The 25423-nt window shown below is 56.7% G+C and overlaps 3 protein-coding genes across 26 annotated transcripts in view; all 3 read right to left on the minus strand.

The window, feature by feature from the left end:
• Positions 1 to 269: 269 nt before the first annotated feature.
• On the minus strand, positions 270 to 9464 carry DOK3 (docking protein 3). Of its 8 annotated transcripts, XM_009209651.4 has the most exons (7): positions 8932 to 9464; positions 8269 to 8592; positions 7479 to 7579; positions 6257 to 6562; positions 3363 to 3462; positions 3096 to 3268; positions 270 to 3014 (listed from the first exon to the last, which is right to left on the minus strand). In XM_009209651.4, the coding sequence occupies exons 3-7, from the start codon at positions 7542 to 7544 to the stop codon at positions 2337 to 2339; spliced, it is 1323 nt and encodes a 440-aa protein (XP_009207915.3). In that variant the 5' UTR covers positions 7545 to 7579; positions 8269 to 8592; positions 8932 to 9464; the 3' UTR covers positions 270 to 2336. The 8 variants fall into 8 exon arrangements, with proteins under 8 accessions (XP_009207915.3, XP_017815667.2, XP_021795713.1 ...); XM_017960178.3 differs by lacking the exon at positions 8269 to 8592; XM_021940021.2 differs by having other exon boundaries at positions 3096 to 3462.
• A 125-nt stretch (positions 9465 to 9589) lies between these two features.
• On the minus strand, positions 9590 to 15984 carry DDX41 (DEAD-box helicase 41). The gene is made up of 17 exons (XM_003900598.5): positions 14909 to 15984; positions 14715 to 14825; positions 14310 to 14469; positions 14141 to 14215; positions 13951 to 14011; positions 13707 to 13843; positions 13207 to 13279; positions 12937 to 13090; positions 12722 to 12858; positions 11688 to 11850; positions 11352 to 11483; positions 11020 to 11091; positions 10789 to 10885; positions 10505 to 10654; positions 10333 to 10404; positions 10107 to 10217; positions 9590 to 9940 (listed from the first exon to the last, which is right to left on the minus strand). Exons 1-17 carry the CDS (start codon positions 14933 to 14935, stop codon positions 9804 to 9806), a joined length of 1869 nt encoding a protein of 622 aa, XP_003900647.1. The 5' UTR covers positions 14936 to 15984; the 3' UTR covers positions 9590 to 9803.
• A 2084-nt stretch (positions 15985 to 18068) lies between these two features.
• FAM193B (family with sequence similarity 193 member B) overlaps positions 18069 to 25423 on the minus strand; it is a 35572-nt gene continuing 28217 nt past the window's right edge. For 14 of the 17 annotated variants that reach the window (XM_031666637.1, XM_031666636.1, XM_021940020.2 and 11 more), the window contains 4 exons: positions 22491 to 23511; positions 22264 to 22339; positions 20291 to 20388; positions 18069 to 18457 (listed from right to left, as the gene is read on the minus strand). In XM_031666637.1, the coding sequence (XP_031522497.1) occupies positions 20292 to 20388; positions 22264 to 22339; positions 22491 to 23511 (1194 nt within the window). In that variant the 3' untranslated portion in view covers positions 18069 to 18457; position 20291. The remainder of the gene's footprint in view (positions 18458 to 20290; positions 20389 to 22263; positions 22340 to 22490; positions 23512 to 25423) is intronic. The other 3 variants (XR_004183926.1, XR_004183925.1, XM_031666646.1) reach the window with 3 other exon arrangements.

Here is a 25423-nt window from a genome sequence, read left to right on the forward strand (position 1 = left end):
ACCCATGGGATCTGGAGATGCCTTTTCCACATCCAGATGTCCCGTGTGCAGTGGGATTACTAAATCTGGAGCTCAGGGGGAGGTCTGCACTGAAGACAGACCTTTGGGGCCAGCACCAAGGGTCTGTGACACCTGGAGAATGACTGGCTTGCTGAGGCCAGTGGTTCCCAGCCTAGGCTGCATATTACCATCATCGGGAAACCCAATGAGCATTGAGGCCCAGACCCCACCTACCCAGACTGATGAACTCAGAGCCCCTGCGTGTGAAATGGATTTTTAAAATTGTTTATTCTCTTGGTAGGTCACTCACAGAACATGCATGGACAGTTTTATAGGCTTTCAGGAGATTCTTTGTGTAGCAGGGTTGAGCTACACTGTGTCAGAGCCTAGGACCCTGGGAAGAACTCAGAGAAGGCCGCAGTAGAGGCTGGGAAAGACAGAGTTATGAGGTAGGAGGAAAAGCAAGTAATGGGGGGTGTTTCAAGAACCAGAGCTGAGTGCTGCTGAGAAGTCAAAGTCCTTGTTGCTTTTGTTTTGGAGAATAACGTTGGTGACTCTAATAAGAGCCACATAATGGCATCATGGGGATGAAGGAGAGTTAATTGAGGGGAAAATAGGGGTAAGAAAGTGGAAATGAAAGTAATCAACAACTCTTTTGAAGAGTTTTTGCTGTGAAGAGGAACAGAGAAACAGGGAGGTGGCCAAAGGGGAATGTGAGGGCAAGGGAAGGTTTAAAATGTGACATTACAGAGCGTGTTTGGGTGTGGCTGGAAAAGCTGCTGATAGGATAAATGGGCCCAGGAGAGAGCTGAAATTTCCAAGCTCTGAGGTGAGAGGAGCCGGGATCAGAGCATAGCTGGGGACAAACACTGTTGCGACTGTAGGGGTGGGAAGAAGACGGATGGATGCCAGTACACTTGCAGATGCAGTGGGAGAGCCTGACCTGTTTCCCCAACATGCCTGTGAGGAGACACTGGGTGGGGACAGACAGGAGGTTCTGGGGAGGAGAAAAGCTGCCCCTCTAGGGAACAGGGTCTCTGGTGGCAGGGAGCGCCTGCCCTGCACCGTTAAGGATGCAGTCAGCCTGCTTAAATGGGTTTTTTTGGCTATGGGCGGCTGTGTGCAGGCACAGAGGTCTGGGCTCATCCAAGGCCGGGGCCTTGCCAGACCAACAAGATGAAAGGAGAGAGAAGGGGGGAAGGGACTATGGAGAACAGAGGGGATGGTGGGCAGAGGCCTGGAAGAGCCAGAAACGGGTCCCGGTAGGTCGATGTGGCTAGGCAGGGGCGGTATTGGCCGTGCGAGAGGAAGTGAGCTGGAAGGAGGAGGTGGCCAGAGGATGAGGCTTGGACACAAGAGAGCAAAAATTATGTGTCCGTCCTGAAAATGAGGTTCAGGATGTGCCAAGGGTGTGGGCAGCTGAGGTGGAGTTGCGGTGAGGGGCCAAGCAGCCAGACCCCTGGAGGCATGATGCTTGTGCGCATGGCTGGCTCCTAGGATGGCAACAGCAGCAGGAGCAGAGGAGGGAGCGCAGCATGGAAGTCTTCAGGAAACTTCTCTCCCCCGGAATGTCGGCTCCCGAACAGGACCAAGGCTGTCCTGAACACGGCCATGTCCCCCAGTGCCTGGCACTGAGTAGGCACACAGCAAAACTCTCATCTAGGACGATGCCTGATACATCGTTTGTTCTCTCTCCTTTACAGATGAGGAGACTGAGGCCGTGGGTTCCCAGAAGTATCTGCAAATTGTTGGAGTTTCAGCAGGGAACAAGTGTGTGGGGCGAGGGCGTCTCTGAAATCCCTTCCACCTGCTCCCTGCCCCCATTGCCTCCTCCCAGCTCCCCAGCTCGGGCCTCCGGGTCTCCAGTTGGGCCCTCATGTTGCTCCTTCCCCAGTCTGACAAACAAGCCTAGCGGTTCCCTCCGCCTGCCTCTTCGTGTCACTCTGGCCATGGAGGGCCACATGGAGTCCTAATGATCTCCATCCTGTCTGCTGCCGCAGTGGATTTGAGCCCATGGGTGGCAGGTCAGGCCCAGGTCACCTGTGCCCCTGGAACCGGCACAGGGCGCTGGTGCTGGCTGCAATGAACGTGGGCAGGGGCGTGTGCCGTGAGTGCCCCTGTTGGGTGCTGCTCTGAGCTTTATTATCTGCGAGTCTGCACACCGCATATGTGGAGGGCAGGGCAGGGCGGAGGTCCTCCACAGGCGGCCTGCCTCATTCCTGCAGGCCAGGGTAGACACAGGCGTGTGTCCGCATGGGCCCACTATGTGCCCACCATCCCACCCTCCTGTCCCAGGGGGAGCACCTCTCCCCTCTGGCCACCACTCTGCTGGGTGTTCAGGGCCGGTCACAAGGGGCAGGGCCCTTCCTCCGCTCACGACTCAGCAGGTTCACCAGCTTGGCCTTGAAGCCTGCCTGAGGGTCAGGGCGGCCTGTGCCCTCTGCCTCATCCAGCTCCAGCAGCCGCCGGTACTGGGCTTCCAGACTGCTGTCGTGGGCTGGGCTGGGCCAGCTCAAGTCTTCGCCGTTGTGGTAGATGGGACTGGCTGTGGGGCTGTGGCCGCCAGGGCCCTCGTGCCGCTCAGGTTCCCCGCTGTGCGGTGTGGGGCTGGCCTCCAGCACACACAGGTTCTCATAGAGGTGCTCCGTGCGTGGGAGCCCACTGGCACGCTTGCACACTGAGGCGTAGAGCCCGGATGCCGGATCGCTGGGCTCCAGGCCTAGCAGTAGCGGCAGGCTCTGGGGTCCGGGCTCAGCCAGGCGCACCCTCCTGGAGGTGGGTGGCTCAGGTCCTGGTGGCATCTCCCGCAGCTCTCCGGGGGCGTCCAGGGAGGGCAGAGAGGTGGCCCGTGGCAGGGGGCAGGGCTGGGCCCTGGCCAGCTCTGGCAGTCGCTCCCGCTGGCGGGTGATAGCCTCGGCCACAGCCCTGCACAGGTCGGGGGCACAGGGGGTGTGGAAGGCAAAGAGGCCCTCACCCGAGTCGCAGCGGCGGCCGGCTTCAAAGGAGAACACGCCCTGGGCACAGGCGACACGGGTGGGGATTAGCAGGAGGGTCCAGGGTGTCGGCCCCCCACCCTTCCCACCCCTGCACCTCACCTTGTCAGAGCCGAACTTGCGTAGGAAGTGGTAGGGCCAGCTGTAGAGGACCTGGGTGACCTTGGCCTCCCTCAGCTGGATGGCATCTGGGCCCAGCACCAGCAGGGCCGGCCCCTTCAGCTGGCAGCGGGTGGCGGCCTCGGTCCTCTGCACCACCACGGGAAACTCGCCCACTGTGGCAGGTGGCCAGGACATCCCGGTCAGTCCCCCAAAGACCCAGCCCTGGGTGTGGGGGTGGAGGCTGCCCTTGCACCTCCTCCGACTTACCTTCTTGCCAGGAGGAGTAGATGGAGTTCTCCTCCATGGGGACCAGACCCCTCTTGGGAGACTGCGCATCTGTGGATCCTGAGGAGGCCTCCCCTGTCCCCTGGGGAATGAGTTCAAGTCAAAGGTGGGAGCACCACACTCCCATGCCCTGTCTCCTCCCTTGGGGTCAGTATCCCAGGACTCCACCACAAGCCAGGGTCCCTTCTGAGCCTGTTCTCCCACCTGGCTCCCCACTGAGAGTGCTGGGCTGGGAAGGAGGTGCGGTGCTTGAGGGTGTCAGAGCTGCAGATCACTGGGGACACTAGGGGATGTCCCCTGCAGCCCCTGGGCTTGGCTGCGCCAGCTTCTGCATGTCTCTGACAGCCTCGAGCAGTACAGCGACAGGAGTGTTCCCACTGGGACACACGTGTGAGCTGGGCGGGGAGCAGTACCCCAGGTGTCTTCTTCCATTTCACTGCAACCACCTGCTACGACCCTGCAAGGTGCCCCCAATCTCTGCCTATGCCTCATCCCTACACCCAGGCCTTCAGTTGTCCTCTAGCTCTTTCCCACTCAGCCCGTCTACTAGGACCACCCTGGCCCATAGCAACACGGCCGGGTCAAATGCCACAGCTTCCTCACCGGGCTCCTTGCTCCTGTCAACTGCCTTTTTTTTTTGAGATGGAGTCTTGCTCTGTCACCCATACTTCAGTGCAATGGCGAGATCTCAGCTCACTGCAACCTCCACCTCCTGGGTTTAAGTGATTCTCCTGCCTCAGTCTCCCAAGTGGCTGGGATTACAGGTGCCCACCACCACGCCTGGCTAATTTTTTGTATTTTTAGTAGAGACAGGGTTTTGCCATATTGGGCAGGCTGGTCTTGAACTCCTGACCTCAGGTGATCCACGTGCTTCGACTTTCCAAAGTGCTGGGATTACAGGCGTGAGCCACCATGCCTAACCTCAACTGCCTTTTGTTTTTTTATTTTTTAAACATGATAAAATACAGAGAACATAAAATTTACTGTTTTAACTATCTTACATTTTTTTTTTGTTTGTTTTTTGAGACACAGTCTTGCTCTGTCAGCCAGGCTGGAGTGCGGTGGCACAATCTCAGCTCACTGCAACCTCTGCCTCCCAGACTCAAGCAATTCTCCTGCCTCAGCCTCCGAAGTAATAGCTGGGATTACAGGTGTGTGCTACCATGGCCGGCTAATTTTTGTAATTTTTTTTTTTAGTAGAGGTGGGGTTTCACCATGTTGGCCTGGCTGGTCTCGAACTCCTGACCTCAGGTAATCCACCTGCCTCGGCCTCCCAAAATGCTGGGATTACAGGTGTGAACCACCACGCCCGGTCCATTTTACACCTTTTTTTTTTTTCCCCAGTTTTTTTTTTTTTTTTTTTGAGATGGACTTTTGTTCTCGTTGCCCAGGCTGGAGTGCAATGGCGCCATCTTGGCTCACCGCAACCTCCGCCTCCCAGGTTCAACTGATTCTCCTGCCTCAGCCTCCCGAGTAGCTGGGATTACAGGCATGTACTACCACACCCAGCTAATTTTGTATTTTCAGTAGAGACGGGGTTTCTCCATGTTGAGGCTGGTCTCGAACTCCTGACCTCAGGTGATCTGCCCACCTCAGCCTCCCGAAGTGCTGGGATTACAGGCGTGAGCCACTACGCCCGGCCACCAGTGCTTTTTAGTATATTCACAAGGTTGTGCAGCTGTTGCCACTGTCTAGTTCCAGAACTTTTCCATCATCCCACATGGAAACCCTGTACCCGTGAGCTGCCACTCCCCACTTCTCCCTTCCCCCAGCTCCTGGCAAGACTCATCTGATTTCTATCCCAACAGAGTTACCTAGTCTGTGCATTTCTTTTTCTTTTTTCCTTTTCTTTTTTTTTTTTTAGAGACAGGGTCTCACTATGTTGCCCAGGCTGATCTTGAATTCCTAGGCTCAAGCAATCCTCCTACCAAAGTGGGGGATTACAAGCGTGAGCCACTGCGCCTGGCCCGTTTGTTCATTTTTATGGCTGAGTAGTATTCCATCTTGTGGACAGACCACGTTTTGTTTATCCATTTGTCAGCTGATGGCTACGTAGGCTGTTTCCACCTTCTGGTGGCCGTGAGTAGTGCTGCTATGGGGTTTTTTTTGAGATAGGGTCTTGCTCTGTCTCCCGGGCTGGAGTGAAGTGGCACGATTACAGCTCACTGCAGCCTCGACCTCTGGGGCTCACGCGATCCTGCCGTCTCACATGTACATGTTTTGTTTGAACACCTGTTCTAGTTCTCTTGGGCACACACCTAGGAGTGGACCTGTGGGCCACATGGTAACTCTGTTTACCTCTTTGAAGAACCCCCAGGCTCACTTCCTTTTGACCCATCACAGACCTTGTGGGGCTTTACAAACGTGTCTGGCTACAACCCTCCAAAGCCTTCGTCTCACACTCAGAACAGAACCACACACATGGCCTGGGGCGTTTCAGCTGCTCCCCTAAGCTCCGTGATTTGGCTTCCTCCTGCACTCCTATCCTTCCAGCCATGTCGCCTTCTTTCTGCCCTTAAACACCCCACACTGTCCGACCTCGGGGCCTCTGCCCACGGGACTGCCTCTGTTCACAACTCCCCAGGCTGCCCCTGTCCTCAGACCTTTGCCCAGTGGGCTCCTGTCATTCAGGGCCCTCCTCTGAGAGGCCTTCCCTGACCACCCTGCCCGTCGCACCCTCACTTCCTCCTGCTCCCCTGGCGGTCCATTTTCTCCACGGCGCGCGTGGCCCTCTGAGAGTCATTATAGATTTACTTTTCCCAGGATTGTAGGTGCTCGGTGGAGCTTGCTGGGTGACGGGATGTGAGTGAGCATGGAGGTGGACAAGCGGGGGGCAGGTGCCCCAGCCCAACCACCCCCCTGCCCGCCGCACTCACCGGGAAGGCCAGCTGGCAGATGGGGCCCATCCAGGCCTGGCGGTGCTGCGCGGCCAGCAGGTGGCTTCGCTCGGTGGTGGTGAGCAGGAAGGCACTGGTGTCCCGGGGGCAGCTCTCACCGTCGGCCGGCAGCACCGACACACAGTCAGCCAGGCGGATGACCCGTCGCTCCCCTCGCCGGCCAGGCCCTGCCGACCTGTCACCTGCTGCTCCCAGGCCACCATCCCGGACCTCCCAGCTTTCCAGCCGTGCCACGCCTGATGGGCCTCCTGCATACAGCAGAGCCCACACCTTCCGCCAGCACTTCTGCGGGAGAGGCGGGGGAGAGCGAAGACTCTTGGGTGGCAGATTCTCCGTGCCACTCGGTTCAGCACAAGCTGCTTGGCAAACGCTCCCAGCCAGGAGCAGGCCTCTGCTCCCTAGTTTCTCAGGGCGCCAGGAAGGAGGCCTTGGCTGGGCTTGGGACTGGTCAGCCTTGGGTTCAAATCCCAGCCCGCTCTTCCCGAACTGTGACCTCCACAAGCATCAGTGTCGTCTCTCAAAAGGCCACGAGAACACGAGTTGGGGCTGCTACCGGGTCATGTTTGTAAAGCCTCCAGTGGCCGGGCAGACTACCAGACACTGCCATTATGTTGGCTCCCTCTTGCCCCCAAAAAGGGGCAGTTGGGCCACAGGCCAAGGGCTGGGGTGGGAGGGAGGCCTCCGCCTCACGCTGGTAAGGAAGGAAACATGCAAATAGCTTCGAGCAAAGGAAATCGACGGTTTATCTGCCTGGGCAGCAGCTGCAGCTGAGCTGCGGGGGTGTGGGGCCACTGCCGAGGAGAGGTGACCCCCCTGTCTCACTGCTCCCAGGACAGTGCCGCTGCAGGGAGGGGCTCCACCCTTGGGACTCCAGCTCAGCCCCTCACCCTCCCTAGGGCCCGCAGTGGGTCAGAGGCCGTGAAGCTCTTCCCTGCTGGGAGGTTTGAGCCTTCGACCCTCTCCCACTCCTGTATTCCCCGTCTCTCCCAGAGGCAGGGTCTGGCAGAGACTGCTCAGCCCCTGCCATCTCTGGCCGAGACCCGTGCTCTGTTCCACTCCCCATACCTGGGGTGGGATCCTTCACCCTGACTCCCTTCCCAAGTCTCCCAGGTCTGCCTGGGCTGTCCGAGGCAGGGGCGGAGGCTGCATTCTCCACCCACTGTTGGTCCTTGGCAGCTGCCTGGCAGCCAGGAGTCCCCACCTTGCCAAACTTGACATGCTGCTGGTAGAGGATGCCATCCTTGATAGGGGTCTCCACAGGGTCCATGGTCACGGCAGGGAGCAGGGCCGCCGCTTCGAGACCTGGGGAGACGGATGACAGGCGGGACGGGAACTCCTCACACTTCCCCTTCTGTCCACTTCCCGTCCCTCCGTCCAGAGCAGCCGCAGGCGGGGGGAGGGGAACCTGTCTTCAGCTCGGGCTGGGGCAGCGTGGACTTCCTTCCTGGGGTTCTGGCTGCCCAAGGTGCCCACACCTACCTGGAGGGAGTCCCTGGCCACCTGAAGGCAAACAGCCTGCGCCCGCACCTGGTTCAGCTGGGCACGAGCGTCTGGTGGCAGGCTGGCTCCCTGCGTCATGCGTTCCCGCCTTCCCCCGACCCGCCCTGGGCAGCTGTGCACCCTGGCCTGACACTCCCTGGCCGTGCCTCCAGCCGGGACCCTTCTCTAGCCAACTCCTGGCTTTCCCACTCGGCGTCCCAGCTTGAGCGCCTCACCCCATCTTGCTGCTCTTTCTCCCTGAAATCTCTCATGTTCACCTGCTCCTCTCCACCCGACGAGCCGCTGAACGTTGCCAGCCTTGGCATCCCCCTGGGGGACACAGCCCCACTGGGGCCCCATGCAGCACTCTCCACAACCCAAGACCACCCTGTCTCTCCCTTTCCTGGGCTGCAGCCCTGGCTCCTCAGCCCAACACTCTGGGGCCCGTGTGTTCTGGCCTCCATCTCCCCCAGGCTCATTCCCCCAGACCAGCCCCTCCGGGGCCTCCTCACCACTGTGCCGCCTGGGGTGGTGGGTCACCTCTTCCTCTTGGAGGCCTTCCCTGACCACTACACGCTGTCCGAGAGCACAAAGGCCCTCACGGTATACGCTCACGCTGGGTATCCAGTCCACATGGGATCCACACCCCTGAATGGCCCCAACCACGTGAGTGTGGGTGGCAGGTCCCAGTGGGCCCCGGAGAGGTCACATGTTCATTTAAAGCGTTGCTTCCTGCTGGGGGCTCATTTTGTTGGCTTGCCTAGCAGGAGACCAGTAGCGGGGCTGTGTGTGTGTATCTTTATTCTGGAACAGTCTCAGGTCATTCAGGGTCACCTCTGGGAGAGAACATGGAAGCAGGCTAAGGAATGCCGTTTGGGCATGCACTTGGCCAGGAAATATTTCCTAAAGGCCTCCCAGCACCCGGCTCTGTGCCCACTGTGCCCAGGCAGCCCTGAGCTCCAGCCACCTCAGACACCACGTCCTTTGCATTCTCATCGCCATTTCAACAGTGAGGAAATCAGTGCTTAGAAAAATTAAGTAACTTGCCCAAGGCCACACACCAAGTGACAAATATGGCTTGAGCAACCGCCGTCCCACTGGAATGAGCATGTGGCCATACACACAAAGTGCCCGGTTCAGAGGAAGTGTGGCCGCCTGTGCCGTTCCCTGCCTACCTCTCGCCAGATGCCGAGATCCTGCTTCATCTGCCAGCGGTCTTGTGACTGCCGTCCACGTTTCTGTGTGTGCGTCTTTCTCTCCCCTCGCCTGAGAGCTTCCCAGGTAGCCATCTCCCTGGCCCGTCTAGATCCTCACAGCTCAGCAGAGCTGGGCACAGAGCAGGCTTAGGGGGAGCTTGTGGCCTGAACAGCAGTTCTATGACATCTGCTGCCTCCTCAGTCAACAGAGCAGAGGGCTTCCTACAGGTGGCTGGCGCAGGCAGGCAGTGGGTGGGGAGCCTCAGGCAAGCAGCAGCCCCCCAAGGGGCTTCAGGAGAAGCCCCTGAAACACCACACCACTGACAGGAAGAGTGAGCCCGAGAGCTGTGACAGCTGGCCAGGGAGACCAGAGAATCCAAGCACTTCTCCTTGGCCTGCCAGTGTGGTCCCTCCTTGAGTCATAAATTCACACAACCCAATGGAGAGATGCTGAGTCCCCAGAGGCGGGCACCAGCTCGGTGGCTCCTTCCATGCCCAAGTACCAGCAGGCCGGGTGTTGGCAGTGCTAGCGGGAGACGCTGGGGCCTTGCCTCAGAGGGGCTCCAGAGGCCACAGGTGATGTCTGCCCCAGGAACCAGGGGGCAGATGAGATGAAACACAGAGGCAGGGCCAGGGCTGGGATAGAGGTTTGTGCTTTAATGGCAGCTGGGGTGAAAGGAAACAAAAATAGTAATTCTGAGGAGCACAGGGAACAGGCAACCAGGACCAGTCTGGCCCAGCCCAGGCCAGCCGAGCTGAGATGCTGGTTCTGTGCAGGGGGCTGCTGTGTGTGTAGACTGGCGGCAATCTTGGGGACCGAGGCCCCTTGGAGAGGAGGGAAGACCATCGGGTCAGAAGTCCATGGAACTGTGGGCCAGGTAGTCCTTGCGGCCGATGTTGCTGACCTGCTTGGTCTGCATAGCCTCGAGTTTGGGGCAGTCGGTGATCCGATGGCCCAGGCCCCCGCAGAAGGCACAGCCGCGCTCTCCTGGGGGAATGGGGACAGGGATCAGCCAAGTCAAGGGCCAGGATCCATGCCCTGGACCTCAGGCACCCTGTTAGGCACCCTCGGTCCCTGTTTCGTGTTTCTGAATTCCAGCACCCCCTCCTGCCACCCGCCGGCTGGGGACTCAGGGATCCCGCTCCGCAGTCACCTCCAATGTCCAGCATGGACTCGTCCCCGCAGTGCAGCACCTGCAGCACAGGCGGCACCTTCTGCCTGGCTTCCAGCAGCAGCGCTTTCAGGTCCATCAGCACTGACTCATCTGGTGGAGGAGTGGGGAAGCATCAGGGCCCATCCTGGGCCCTGTGGCCAGAACCTGGGTGGCCATAGGCAGGGGACCCGGGGAATAGCTAAGGTGGCTCTGGTGACAGACTCACCACAGGCTTTGTTGATGAAGGTAGTGGCGATGCCTGTGTTTCCCGAGCGCCCGGTGCGGCCAATCCGGTGTACTGCAGAGAGAGGGACAGACTCTGGCCCACTGCTGGACACCAGGTGCCTGGCTTGGCCCTTCCCCAGCCTAGCCCATGCCCTTGGGCCCCAGGCCCCTACCATAGTTCTCAATCTCCTCCGGCATGTCATAATTTATGACGTGCTGGATGGCAGGAAAGTCCAGGCCCTTGGAGGCAACGTCTGTGGCTACTAGGACATCCTTCTTGCCCTCCCGGAATGCCTCGATGGCCTTAGTCCGTTCCTCCTGGTCTGGGGAGGGTCAGGCAGACACTGTTAGAGCCACCACGGGATAGGGGAGTGGCAGGCCGCCCAACTAGGGGAAGGCGTGAGGTAAAGCGCCGCTATTGCGGCAGGGTCCAAGCCAGTGTGTGCACCACCCTGACCTTTGCCCCCATGGATGGCTACGGCCTCAACCCCCTTGAGCAGCAGGTACTCGTGGATGGCGTCCACGTCTGCCTTCTTCTCTGCAAAGATGAGTACCTGTCCGGAAAGACAAACTCCAGTCAGGGGCTAACTGCCCGGGCACCCACTTCACCTCCCCCGGCACTCTGTCCCCTCCAAAGCCCTGCCTGGTCCTAGGGACTCTGGCCCCAGCCTGGCCTGGCTGCACTCACAGGTGGGGGCGTCTTCTGCAGGCACTCGAGCAGGTACACCATCTTGGCTTCCTCCTTCACATATTCTACCTCCTGCCACCACAAGGTGATCTTGAGGTTAGGTTTACCCGCCATAGCCCTGCCACAGCCCATCATCTGGACCATGAGGTGACCAGAAGCCTCTGGCTGCCAAGGGCTGGGTGTCCTAAAAATTTCCCTGGTTAAGGGTCAGGGGCTTTGAACGAAACCCCCAGTTCCCACAAGGTAGACCCCCGGCTCCAATCAGCTTCAGGGAGCCTTATCAGATCCAGCCCCCACAGGTGAGAGACCGCCCATCAGGAGCGCCGGCCCACCTGGATGACATCCAGGCTGGCAGCCCCAGCGCGCCCCACGTTGATGGTGACAGGCTTTACAAGGGCACTCTTAGCAAAGTTCTGAATCTTCTTCGGCATGGTGGCACTGAAGAGCAGGGTCTGTCGCTGGCCCTGAGGAAGTGGGGGGGGTTGCGACCAAGGGCATGCAGGGCTGGGCTGAGGGGCATGGGGTCTGAGGAAGCTGAGCAACTGACACACAGCCCACGAAGTATGAGCAGTGGGTGGTGTGGTCAGAGGCGTGGGGTCTCCACAGTTTGATGTGGTGTGCAGTGGTAGGGTGGTGTAGGGGTGCCCTGGCTGGGCGGGGGCAGGCACCTTGAAGTAGGAGAAGATGGTGCGGATGTCGCCCTCGAAGCCCATGTCGATCATGCGGTCAGCCTCATCCAGGGCCAGGTAGCGACAGATGTCTAGGCTGACCATCTTCTTCTGCAGCAAATCCATGAGGCGCCCTGGGGTGGCCACCATCATGTGTACACCGCTGGGGACCAAGCAGAGACCCTGAGGTTGGGGCCACTGGCCTAACACCTACCTTAAGGCAAACAGACACCCTGCATCTATTCTGCTGTCTGTCCTCCTTCCTATTTCTTTGTCCCCTTCTCATCGTTCCCACCACCTGCCCTATGTATAGCACGCAACTCTCTCCCAAGGCAGCCATCTTTACCACCGCTCAGCCTAGCACGCCCTTCCCCCTTCTCCTGGGTCAGTCCTCTCACCCAGAAGCGCTGTCCTGAAGCTCCAGAGGCTTTACTTGGGGCTCACTTTCCTGGTCCACTGGCTTCATCTTTTCTGTGCCCACATCTCCCTAAGACTCAGAAGTCCATAGAGAAAGGCCTCTGGGATGGGGTCTGGCCCATCTGTAAACAGAGGGCCTGGTCCAGGGCCTCTGGCGGTCTGCAGAGGACTGCACAGCACGGAAAGAACACAAGTGCCACTGGGATCCAGCCCTACCCCAGTGCCTCAACCTCCTTTACTGACCACTGAATGACCCTGACATTCCTGGGCCGTCCACCTCTGTGTTTTCAGCCTGGACTGCTCCTCTTCCAAATTCAAACGTCACCTTCCCTGCAAAGCCTGCTCTGAGCTCCCACCTCCCAGATGTCCCCAGCAAGGTGCGCCATTCCATCTGCTGTGCTCCCACAGCACCGGGCCACATCCCTCTGTCCTCCCCCAACTGACCTCCCCATTAGACTGGGAGCTCCTTGAGGGTTGGACTCACAGCAGCCCTCTGTGAAGATGTGTGGAGTGGCTAAGGTAAAGGGTCCTTTAGCTTTTCCACGGACAAAGGGTCCTTTAGCTTTTCCACGGACTCGCAGGTGGCAGAGGTGGGGGCAGGGAGCGCCAGCACTCACTGTCGGATGGTCTCCATCTGCTCCTTCACGGACATGCCCCCAATGCAGAGCGCGCAGCGCAGGAGTGGTGAGCTGTCCTCCTGCAGCAGGCGGCAGTAATACTCCAGGATGCCATGGGTCTGCCGGGCCAGCTCCCGCTGCAGGCAGAGGGACAAAGGCTGGTACCAGATGGCAGCCCCAGTCTCTGGCCTGCCCTCCAGGCCAGCCTGTCTTACCGAGGGGCATATGATGAGTCCGTAGGGCCCCTCGCGCTTGGAGAAGGGTAACCTCTTCTCTTGTTCCAGGCAGAACATGATGACAGGCAACGTGAACACCAGCGTCTTGCCTGAACCCGTGAAGGCGATGCCTATCATGTCACGGCCAGATAGACTGTTGGGAGAGGATGACCCGAGAGCCAATTTCAACAGAAGATGAAGGACACCTAGCCATTGCTCCTCCCCGTTCCTGCCCTCCTCAAGGACCCCAGGTCCACAGTCCACACTCACATGGTGGGGATGCCCTGGATCTGAATGGGTGTTGGGTGGTGAATGCCTTTCTTCTTCAGGCCTCTCAGGATGGCTATGAAAACCAACAGACATCGTCCTTGTGACTCACAGGTACTTTCTCAGAGCCCCAAAGCCTGTAAAACTGGCACTACCCCTATAAGTTGCAGATGATGAAACTGAGGCTCAGAGCAAGAGAGAGAGAGAGGAAAAAAAAAAAAACAAAAAAGAGACTTGTCCAAGGCCCACAGGCTAGGTGCAGCCAGGACTTGTACCCAGTGCCTATGCCCAATGGCACTTTCCTCCTGAAGCTTCGTAACAGCAGAGAACAATGAACATGTACAGCTGGGGCAACAAGGAACCTAAAGAAACTTCTCCTCAAATCCCTCCAGCCCCAGTGACTGGATCCAATGCAGATGTGGCTGAACTCAGGGTGGGCTCGGACATAACCTCACAGGCATTTGTTTATAAAAGTGTGGTATCTCTCTCCGGTCCCTGACTACCTGCAGGAAACTTCATTTCCTTGAAGCTCTTGATGGGTGGTGGGATACCGTCTCCCTCCACCAGGATGTGGTATTTCTTCCGCACGCGCTCATGTCGCTCTTCAGACATGCTCAGGACATAACGGGGCGGAGTCCAGCTGTGGATGGGTAACAGGGATCAAGAGAGCTCTGGGAACAGCTGGCCTGGGAGCAACCCTGCATGTACCATCCTAAGCAAGGGCAACTGCAGACTGTACAAACATACCTGGTTTTGATGGGGTCATCATATGTGATGCCCTTGGCCATCTCCTTCACTGACATCAATGCTGAGGAGAAAGACATGGCTCAGGGCTGGCTCCTACTTCTGAGAAGCCAGATCCCTTGAGATATAACATGCCTGGGGCTGAGAGGAGGAGACTCAGTCTACCTCCTCACTATCCTGGCTACAACCATACCTCGGCCCTCAGCCACACTCTCCAGGATCTTCTCTTCTTCCTTCAGCTGCTTCTCCTTGGCAGACTCTTTGCGGGCTAAGAAAAGAAGTGGAAGATGTCAGACAGATACCAACACGGTGCGCCAGGCTCGGCTTCTCCTTTCCCGCCCCGGCAGTGCTGCCCAGCCCACCTTCAGCCTTCTCTTTAAGGTGCTGGTGCTGATCCAGGAGGCTGACGTTGGACTGAGGGCCTAGCGGGATGTCGTCCTCATCTCCCCGGGGTTCACTACCGCTGTCCTGCTGCTCTTCCTCCGCAGCTCCCTTGCGTCTTCGCTGCAGCAGCTTCTGGAGCTGAGGTTCCACCCGGGACCCACAGATAGAATGGGAATGGGGTCCACAGGGCCAGCGTCAGGATCCTGGCTTTGGGACGAGGATCCTGTGCCCGAGGCGCAGAACCGCCCTACCCCTCAGATCAGGCCGTCGGTCCCTCGTTTGTCTGGGGGCCGCGCCCCGGTGTACTAAAGCTCACTCCTCAGATTGCCCTCCCTACGACCGGCGGTCACGGCCCCATCCCTCCCCGGACGTGGGCCCCTCACCAGTAGCTGCCGGCGCTGCCGTAACGGCACATAGGGCACGTAGTCCTCGTCGTCCTCATCCTCCGCCTCGGAGCGGCTTCCTCCGGCAGGCACCTCGTCGGTGCGAGCCCGCTGCAAGCATACGTAAGTCAGGCACGGCCTGCTCCCCACTTCAAGCCCGCTGTCACCCGCGAGGAGCCTCGCCTCTCTCCTACCTTCCGTTCGGGTTCCGACTCCTCCATTCTTTGCTGCACGCATGCGCGCCACGGCGAAACCCCGCCTCATCTTTGCGTGGGACCCAATCCGATGTGAAGAAGCGAACGTCGGCGCCTAGCAACGACCTCGGAGTTCCGGATCGCGCAGAGGGACAAATTTGCTCCGGAGCTGCTCTCGCACGGCGAAGCGTCGACGCTTTCCTGGGTGGTTACGCGACAGTTGCCAGGACCGAGGGCGAAACCGGCCGCAAGGCATTGTGGGACACCGGAGGACTTGGAGCATGCGCTAAAAGGCTCAACCCAGGCCCACCGGAAGAGGAAGACGCACGCAGCAGAGACCGCTGATCCGGAGTCGGGGCGGGCCGCCGGGTCCCCAACCTCTCCCTGAGCATGGCGTCTTGGGCACGCCCCTACCGGCGGACAGTGCGTCCTCTAGGGCCGGGAGCGCTGGGCCGAGTCCGCGTGGGCCGCCTGCGCTTCCATCCCTGCCAGGGCCGCCGGGGTTGCGGGATAAACCGCTCCACGCACCCTGCCGCCCTGACTGCGCCTGTGTGACACCTATGTTCAGTGGTGGGGGACGCATCAGAAACGGATGGCAGTGGTTTTGAACTGGGAGGCCCTGTATAAATGTAAACGGTTATTACTGTAAATGCCCTAACAGAGCTGCCTGGGGGGCGCTTCCAGGGAAGCGTGGGAATCTCAGGCTGGGAGAGGAGAGGCGTCCTGGGCCAGGGCGCTGCAGGAATACAGGTCTGGCGATGTGCAAGTACAAAGATTCACCAGGCAACAGCATTGCGGCTAGGGTGGGATGGGGAAGCCGGAGCTAAGGCCAGAAAAGGAGATTGCGACCAGAGCATACCTGCTGTGACTCTCAGAGTAAGTGGTTTCAACTTTAATATTAGAGACTTCTAAGGAGGAATGACTTGGTCAGCTCTGTGCTTTCTTTCCTTCAAAAGTGTGTGCTGGGCATTGGTACTGCGCTCAAGCAGATGATAATCAAGACACATACCTGGTGTGCGAGGAGCTTATGGATTAGTTGACACTAGAAATATAGACAAATAACTGGTCTTGAAGTTAAAGATTCTGGGGGCCGGGCGCGGTGGCTCACGCCTGTAATCCCAACACTTTGGGAGGCCGAGGCGGGCGGATCACGAGGTTAGGAGATCGAGACCATCCTGGCTAACACGGTGAAACCCCATCTCTACTAAAAATAAAAAAATTAGCTGGGCGTGGTGGCGGGCGCCAGTGGTCCCAGCTACTCGGGAGGCTGAGGCAGGAGAATGGTGTGAACCCGGGAGGGGGAGCTTGCAGTGAGCTGAGATGTTGCCACCGCACTCCAGCCTGGGCGACAGAGTGAGACTCCATCTCAAAACAAACAAACAAAAAACCTAAGACAAGGTACCGCTTTTGGAAGTGTCATAGTTTTCATAGTACAATAGCCTCTTAGCTGGGATGTGAAGGATACACAGGAATTCATGAAAAACGGGGAAAATTAAAGGAGGAGGAAAATATGTGAAAGTTGGGAGACCTGCGGTTGTGAGACCTTACTGGAGAGGAAGGTCGTCCAGCATGGCTGGAACAAGTACTGGAGTCAGGGGCCCAGGCACGAAGGATGGGCTGCTTGATCAGACCTGCAAATTTTGAATGAAGCAGAATTTTAGGTAGTGTTGCCAATTCAACTGCAGGGCGGGAGTGTAGTACAAGAGCCCATGGGAGAGGGGAACACAGCCAATAAATTTACAGAGAAAGGTTTCACAGGGATTTCACAGCGTCCACATTTCCCTTGGGGATTGGGAAAGACCAGGGACCAGGAATTGTGAGTCTGTGGGCACTGCTGTTCTTTTCTTTAGTAAAGAAAGCTTAGGCTGGGCACAGTGGCTCGTTCCTGTAATCCCAGCTCTCTGGGAGGCCAAGGCAGGAGGATCACTTGAAGCCAGGAATTCGAGGCCAGCTTGGACAACATAGCAACACCCCCCATCTCTGTAAAAAAAAAATAAAGAAGCTGGTGCTTACTGCCAGTCCCTTGGTAGGTCTCAACCTGGGAGGGATGGAGGAGGATACATGGTTTCTGGTCCTGCTCACAACACCCAAATACATGACTCTTAGTGACCCTGTTAGCTCCCCACATAAATTTGAGTTGGTTTTAGGAGCAGAAACTAAATTTTGGGGCATGGAGTTTGGACACAAGTGTGTGAGGGGCATTTTGGGCAAAATCATTATATTAAAATCCAAATTTACAAACCAGATGCATTTCGGGGGATGAGGTAGTTTGCTTGACTTTACATAAGAGTTCATTATCCTCTTAACTCTCAAGTCCTCAGCTACATGTCCCACCCCCACTGGAAAATCAGATCTAATTTATTTATTTTTTATTTATTTATTTTTTTTTGAGATAGAGTCTTGCTCTGTCACCCAGGCTGGACTGTAGTGGCCGGATCTCAGCTCACTGCAAGCTCCACCTCCCGGGTTCACGCCATTCTCCTGCCTCAGCCTCCCGAGTAGCTGGGACTACAGGCGCCCGCCACCTTGCCCGGCTAGTTTTTTGTATTTTTTAGTAGAGACGGGGTTTCACCGTGTTAGCCAGGATGGTCTCGATCTCCTGACCTTGTGATCCACCCGTCTCGGCCTCCAAAAGTGCTGGGATTACAGGCTTGAGCCACCACGCCCAGCCTAATCAGATCTAATTTATAAAAAAAGCTCAACTTACCCCCAACTTCCCCTGACTGTGTGAAGTCAGTGTGAGGGGCCTTGATGGCCCAGGCTACAGATCCTCAGGGTCTTTCCTAGACCTCTTCTGACATCCAGATGCACCGAGAGCAACTTCAACCCCTCCAACTCACCCATCATGCAAAGAGGGAAACAAGAAAGAGTGGGGAAGGGACTGCCCTAGGCTCACATACCAGAGACCTCCCAACAGGAGAAAATTTGGGCATAGATGCCAGAGTCATACCAGCCTGTGCTCGAGCCTAATCGGCTAGACTGATTTCAGCTCAGTCACTTTCCTATTAGCTTCAGTTTCCTCACCTGTAAAATGGGACAGCAGTACCAAACTGCTGATGCATGGCACATGGTAGGGTTAGTGACTAAGGGAGAGCCCATGCTTCTGAGCACACCCTTGACTCCCTCCCCGCCCAGACCCGCAAATCACCAACATGCCAACTCTGTGTCCAAATGTTGCTTTATCTTTCGGCATGAAAGATCTTCACAGTATCAAAAGTAAAGAATTGGAAAAAAATAAAATAAAAACAAAAACAAAAAAACTGAACACAAAGAGAGCAGTGTTGGGCTAGCAGTACCATCAGCCCCGGCCCTTAGGCCAGCCCAGTCCACGGGCTCTGAGTGTGGAGGCTGCGTAGCACCAGGAAGCGGCTCTGCTGAGGTCAAGGGGCCCCAGCACAGTGTGGCATCCGTTCAGCTTTTGGTTGGTCCAGGATGGTGGGGAGCAGAGAAGGTCTTGGGCGGGTAGGTGGGGCACACGGAAAAATTGTAGGCCTTCAGCTGGCAGTCGGGGCCTCAGGACACCCTGAAGAAGCTCAGCCTGGGCAGGGCCTGAGAAAGAAAAAAAGAGCAGAATCACAGTAAGCGACGGCCCATGCTCCAGCCTCCCCATGCCATTTGGGTACCCATGGGTCTCTGGTAGCAGGAACAGCTGGCTATTTTTGTTCCCTGGGCTGAAAATGTTGAACAGATTCCCTGAATCACCTGTAGCAGAGGAGGCAGGTTAATGGGTTGGGAGACAAAGCCCCAGTCCTGGGATCCTGACAAGGTGTGGGACAGTCCTTGAGTGGATCCAGCCTTTGGCACTTGCTGTCCATCAGCAGGGGACAGGAGGCCAGCTATGCAGCTGTGCTCCTGCCTCTGACTCCAGGTACACAGCCCGGGGGAGGGTGAAGAAGGTCAAAGGAGAGCACTTTCTAGGGGGTGGGGAGAGGGGCATCTGCTATCTTGGAAAAGAGGCCAGACCAGGTGAAAAAGGGTCAAGAGGAGGGAGTGGAAGGAGACAATTGCGTTTGATTTCTTGGATGACAGAACTGGGCTTGTAGGAGGAGACGCGATCTCTTTTTTCTCAGTAGGGATAACAGAGGAAGTGCCTGGGGTTCCTGCTACTCCTGATTGCCATGGAGGTGGAGAAGAGAGGCGGGATGGCACCCTGGATCTGGAAGATGCTTCTGGGGCTTGTGGGCATCTCAATTTGGCAAAGGGGGCTGACTGAGCCCAGCCCCCTCCGAGCAGAGGAGAACTAAAGTGAGCATAAAGACCCTGGACTCTGGGGCGGCACAAGGGTCATAGGGAGCCCTAGCTCTGAAGGCTGTCCTGGCTGCAGGCTTTCTGAGCTGCCCTTGGGGAGCTGAGGGTCCAGGAAGTTTGCTGCTTAGGCCCAGAGAGGAGCTGGCCTGGCACTGGAAAGAGGAGAAAGACAGGTGGGGCCATCATAGGAGAAGCGAGTTGTTTGTGAGCTCAGTCTGCCTGCCCCAGCCTTCTATAGTCTCCAGGACAGCTATGTGGTTGCCAGCCAGAAAAGGCCTGACCCCAGGGATGCAGCTGAGGATTGAGATATGAAACTGCAGAGCCACTCAGCCCCCAGCCCAGCCTAAGGCCTGCCTGCTAGCTGCCCTTCTCTTCATCAGTAGGGTTCCAGGCCCAGTGCCTTCTCCAGTTTTCTGTTCCCAGTCCAGATCATCATCTGGTACATCATTGTTTCAGACAAAAGGACCTGTGTGGGTGGCTGGGAGAGGATTCCAAAGCCATTTGGCACCCAGGTCTCTTCTTATAGGAGGCAGTGTGGCTACCAATATCCTCATGGAACTTGTTCTGCTTTGGGGAGCTGCCATCAACTCCTCCATGCCTAAATGACCTACAAGCCTTCGGCCTAGCCCATCTGCACCCCCGTGATGTTCACTCAGGGCTGGCCCCTTCTTACACTGCTTCAGCTAGGAAGCACCTTGGTAGCCTACACTGAGGAGCCCAGGGCAGGAAGTGGGACTTGACACAAGGACTGATAACATCAGGGGTGAGGACAGCCCCCATGGGTCTGATGGCTATCTGGGCACTTTTGAAAGCAGCTGGTAAGACCCTGCTGGTGATGGCCTAGGAGATGCCAGTCCAGGAAGGGGACCTTCAGGAGCATGGGCAGGAGGGCCCAGGGAGGAGTAATAGGAGAACAGAGGCCTACAGGTGAGTGGCTGTAGGAGGAGATGGGGCCTAGATCTTTGGAGGCTGTAGCCAACTGTGCCATTGCTGTGGAGGTGCAGACAGAGGCCAGGGCTCCCACGCCCAAAGCCCAACTCCCTATGCCCCAGAGCACAGAATGGTCTGGCGGGGGTATAGAGCGTGGCCAAGCACAGGGAGAGGCAGTGGATGTAACTCTTGGGATCTCTGTACCTCACTGAGCTGTGCTGGGAGTGGTTTTCTTGAGGCTGAAGTTGGTCCAGTTCACAGCAACTTTCTGACGAGTCTGCTTTGCAGAATCCAAACAGAACCTGTTGGGTTTGGGGGACACAGGAGAAGCACAATCAGAGCTTCCTTCTCTTCCTCACTGGACTCCTAAGGTACCATGTCCCCATCACTAAGAAACCAGGTTCTCTACACAACCTCTTTGGCTCTCAGGTGTTAGTATTTAGCAGGCATAGGAGCTTTGCTGGCTTGGTGGCTTCTGGACTGGGTCCAGGGGACAACGTATGAAGACAGTGAAACTGCCTTGGGATTCTACTTCCTTCCTCATCTGGTATTTGACTCTCTAGCTCTGCTGGGCTGGCTTCCATCATTCCCTTAAGTACAGTCGTCCCTCTGAATCTGCTGGGAATTACCCAGATGTCAAAATCTGCAGATGCATAAGTCCCTTATATAAAAAATGGTGTAGTACTTGCATATAACCTGCATGGCTCTTCCCATATACTTTTATTATTATTATTATTATTATTATTTTTTAATAAGAGATGGGGTCTCACTATATTGCCCAGGCTGGTCTTGAACTTCTGAGGTCAAGCGATCCTCCCACCTTGGCCTTCGAAAGTGCTGGGATTACAGGCGGGAGCCACTGTGCCTGGCCTTCCCATATACTTTAAATCATCTCTAGATTACTTAAAATACCTAATACAATGTAAATGCTATGTAGTTATATTTTTATTTTTATTTATTTTTGAGACAGAGTCTTACTCTGTTACCCAGGCTGAAGTGCAATGGAACAATCTTGGCTCACTGCAACCTCTGACTCCCAGGTTCAAGCGATTCTCTTGCCTCAGCTTCCCAAGTAGCTGGGATTACAGGCACCGCCACCATGCCTGGCTAATTTTTGGATTTTTATTAGAGACGGGGTTTCACCATTTTGGCCAGGCTGGTCTCAAACTCCTGACCTCAAGTACCTCAAGTGATCCGCCCCCCTTGGCCTCCCAAAGTGCTGAGATTACAGGCATGAGCCAACGCCTGTAAAAATACGTATTTTTTTGAGACAGAGTCTTGCTCTGTGGCCCAATCTCAGCTCGCTGCAGCCTCTGCCTCCCAGGTTCCAGCGATTCTCCTGCCTCAGCCTCCTGAGTAGCTGGGATTACAGGCACGTGCCACCATGCCTGCCTAATTTTTGTATTTTCAGTAAAGACAGGGTTTCACCAAGTTGGCCAGGCTTGAACTCCTGACCTCAGGTGATCTGCCCGCCTCGGCCTCCCAAAGTCCTAGAGTAAGAAGCGTGAGCCACTGTGCCTGGCCAAAAATACTAATTTTAAAAATTTTGCATTATTTAGTAATGTATTGCTATTTTTTTTTCCTGAATATTTTTGATTGCAGATATGGAGGGTGACTGTATGCTGTGTTTCTTTCACCCTAATCTTCTGTACTCACTGCCCCCCTTGGCATGAATACCTTTTCATCTTGTCTGGCCAACTCATTCTTACTCTTCAGGTTTCAACTTGGTTACCACCTCTCCTGGGAAGGCCTCCTGGCCAGCCCCCACCCCTTCTATCCTCCCCAACCCTATGCCATGTATCAGTAGGCTGCATGTTCATGGCCATCTAGACTCCTGGTCCAGACTGCTTCACTGACCTCAGCCCAGGCAAAGCAGAGAATGTGCAAGTGAAGATACAAAGTGAACATAGCTGGAAAAAGTCCTGGTTCTGGGGGCCTGACATGCCTCCTCCTGTCTCTCTTGCACATTCCTAGATGCGCCATCCTGCCCAGTTGCTCCGTGGATTTTCAGCAGGCAGGCTGGTGGGAGAGGGCCTGGGGTGGGGGGCGGTGAGCCTCCCCAAGGGGTCAGGGCCAAGGGAGCAGGCCTTTTTGAGGCTTGAGACACAACATGGGGCTTGAGTGTGGGCAGGACCTGGAGTCCTCCACAAGTGGGAGAGCAGGCAGCCCACACCTACCTCTTAAAGTACTCCACCTCTCGGTCAGTCTCATCCATCTCCACCCCGTCCATGTCCTTGGGCAGGAACACATCGTCTAGGAAGACACAGCCAGGAGGGCTCAGTGCCCATGGCCAGGCCTCTGGGGTTATGCTCTGGGGGCAGCACTGCCTACACACAAAGGCTGCCCCTCCACCCCGTGGCCTGGCTGGGGTAGGGGTCAGCCGCTCGGTTCCTGGTGCACTCACCCAAGGAGGAGGCTGGCTTCTCCTGCTTGTTGCGGCTCCGGCGGCTGCGGCCCTTGCCCTGGGGCAAGCTCTGTGGCCTTGCTGGGCCTGGGGGCTGCACAGACTCCTGCTCCTGAGGCCGTGCCTTGGCCTCGCCTGGCCAGTTTCGCCAGGAGCTGCCCTTCTCCTTCTCAGTTTTGGGGCTGCCAGCCCAACCTGGTCCTGGCCGGCTCCCCCGGCTCCCCTCTCCAGCCTCGGAACAGCTGCCTACTTTGGGAGGCTCTAGGACCTTGCCTGGCTGCTTGGGGCCAGCAACCTGGCCCTTGGCACTGGGAACCTCTAGGCTGGCTGGGGGCCGGGGGGCTGGGCTTGCCTCGCTCTTCTTGGCCTGACTGCCCTGCCTCTTGCCCTTCCGCGGCTTCCCACCTGAGGACACAGGCTCAGGCAGCTCCTGCTTGCAACTGGGAACTTCCTTTGAGCTTGGCTCCTCGGAGCTGGGGTAGCCCGGCTTGGGTGTCTTGACCCAGATCACCCGGGACAGGTTGGGCACGGTGTTGAGTCTCCTCACGAGCCCGTTCTCGGGAGCGATACCGGGAGGGGGCCCCCTCACCTCTGTCCATGGTGGGTGGGGGCCTCTCATTTCTGCCCATGGTGGGGCTGGCTCGCCTGGAGCTTGTAACGTGTGGTTCTGAGGGGAGCCCAAAGTCAAAGGGGACAGGTCAAGGTTGATGTCAGGCTGCTGCTCTGAGGAGCCACTGAGGTTTGATGGGGGTAGACTCTGAGGCTCGGGTTCAGCAGCCCCCTCCTTAGAGAAGCCATTGCTGTCCATGCTGAGCTCACACACACTGAAGCTGGCACGGATGGAGTCTTTGACAGTGTTTTTGATCTCCTGCAGACGGCTGCTCAGGAAGCTGTTGACCCGATCCAGTTCCCGGTCGGGCCACTCCAAGAGCCTCTCCCTGGCAGGCCTTTGCTCCCGGCTTCCAGAAACACGATTCGCCTGCTTTAGAGCTTCTGCTGCCAACTGGGCCTTCTCCTTTTCCTGCCAAGACAAGAGGCAGTTTTAGCAGGGGCTGTCAACTGCCAGGCACAATGTGATACCTGACCCATCAGCCTGGGGCCCAGCTTTGCCACTAACTTGCTGGAGGCAAAGCCTTAAAATCCTAGCCTGCTTACCCACCCTGCAGGAGTGACAGCAAACTGCAGCCAGACAGGTGCATGTCCTGGGGGCAGGGGTACAGTCACACCCACAGAGGGTAGGGTTTTTACAGCTTGTTTACCCAGAGCCCCAGTCTCAGTGGACTCATCTGCAAAATGGGGACAGTAATTTCGGAGTAAAGCCAAAGTGGGGATGCATGTGAAGAAGACCACTACTAGAGAGGCATTCTCTCTACCCCTGCGCTTGGTAGGGAAAAAGCCATGCCATCACGGGGTCTTACAGCAGGCAGGTGTGGGGGTAGATGAGACTGCTCTGGTTGGGAGGACATGTGCCTTCCTGATACTATATCTGGGTATTACTAAAGAGGACAGTGTTCCCATAGAAAGGCCAGTTGCTACACACTTGGTCTCAAGTAATCAAGGCCACATCTATAGTGTGCCCAATGGCATGCCATGGACAACCACACTGGCCTACACAGCCAAGATGTGAGAGCTGCTCCTTTGCCCAGGTAAGGCCTGGAAGGCTCAGAGAGGCCAGGCCCTGCTGGTTGGCTTTGATAGACCTGGATCTAGGGAATCAAAATGAAAGTCTATGGGATCTGAGTCACCCCAACCTCTCCATCCCACCTCAAGGCCAACGACGCCTTTAGAGGGAGACAGGAGGCAGATACCAAAACCCTCGGGAAGGAGGTGGCTGTGGTGTGCCTGGCACCACTGATTCCCACTGCCTCCTGTACTTCCAGCTGATCTGGGAATGGAGGAAAAGAACATGAAAGGGCAGCTGGTGAGAGAAACCAGGGCTTGCTACCACCTCAGAGTCAATGTAAAGAGGGTGGTCCTGCATCCCACCAGGCAGGCACTTATCTTTTGTGAATCCTGGCTCCAAAATGGACTACAGTCGATTGTTCTGTGGGACCTTGGACAAATCACTTATTCTCTCTGAACCTTACTTTCCCTATTTGTAAGTTAGGAGGAAGAGGTACTCTATATTCCAGGGTCACAATGAGGACAGCTGAGAGTCTGTGTGGGGTCCTTTCCCATGTGCAAAGGTGGGGCTGGGCTTCATGGCCCGCAGGGAGCAGCTTTTCTAGCTGTGGGTAGGGCTCAGAGGCCCTGGGTTAGACCAACGAGGACCAAGGGCCCTTCACCTCGCTCCCCCAGCACCACACAGATTTCACAGAAAAGTTTTGCTGCTAAAACAAAAAGTCTGGCTACTGGTGTGGAGGGAATGACATGGAACCATATACACTCTGGTATCAAGAGGAGAAAGCACAGAAACACACACTTTCTGCTTTGTACCGTGAGCCCTTCCCATAGATGTCTCCTTTAATCCTCGCCACTGTCTTTGCTGCATCATGACCCTCTGCTTATAGGTGAGAAACCTCGACTTTGGAAAGAACAGGAGGCGGCGGCGGCTAGGAAGTGGCAGAGCCAGGACAATACACCCAGGCCTGATCTTCAGAAGTTCCTATGTTTCTCAATTCCATCTGATGACCATTTACTGACCACTGAGGCTGTGAGGCAGCAGGCCAGGCCCTGTGAGTTTAGCGTATGTGAGACATTCTCTGCCTCGCTGACTTTAGTCTGCTGAGGGAGACAACAGCAAACAGCCTGTTGAATTCAGAGTGACAGTGACAAATGCTGCATGGAAGGAAGCACAGGGTGATCTGGGAACCTAGAGGAGATGCTCCCAACCCAGACTGGGTCACCAGGGAGTGCTTCCTGGAGGCAGCAGGATCTGCACTGAGCACTGAAGGGGGAGTGGGATCATCCTGGAGGCAGTGGGACAAGCATTT

The sequence above is a fragment of the Papio anubis genome, chromosome 5, assembly GCF_008728515.1.
Source record: "Papio anubis isolate 15944 chromosome 5, Panubis1.0, whole genome shotgun sequence".
In the NCBI taxonomy this organism is placed as follows: Eukaryota; Metazoa; Chordata; class Mammalia; order Primates; family Cercopithecidae; genus Papio; species Papio anubis.

Bases quoted from the DNA above. Each gene is read 5' to 3' on its own strand.
- DOK3 (XM_021940022.2), bottom strand. From the start codon at position 7,855: ATGACGCAGGGAGCCAGCCTGCCACCAGACGCTCGTGCCCAGCTGAAC. The intron at 3,269-3,362 runs GTAAGTCGGAGG...CACCTGCCACAG, and splicing joins CTACTCCTCCTGGCAAGAAG to TGGGCGAGTTTCCCGTGGTG. The intron at 3,015-3,095 runs GTGAGGTGCAGG...GCCTGTGCCCAG, and splicing joins GCAAGTTCGGCTCTGACAAG to GGCGTGTTCTCCTTTGAAGC.
- DDX41 (XM_003900598.5), bottom strand. From the start codon at position 14,935: ATGGAGGAGTCGGAACCCGAACGGAAG. The intron at 13,844-13,950 runs GTATGTTTGTAC...ACCCATCCACAG, and splicing joins GATGACCCCATCAAAACCAG to CTGGACTCCGCCCCGTTATG. The intron at 13,280-13,706 runs GTAGTCAGGGAC...TGGTTTTCATAG, and splicing joins GGAAATGAAGTTTCCTGCAG to CCATCCTGAGAGGCCTGAAG.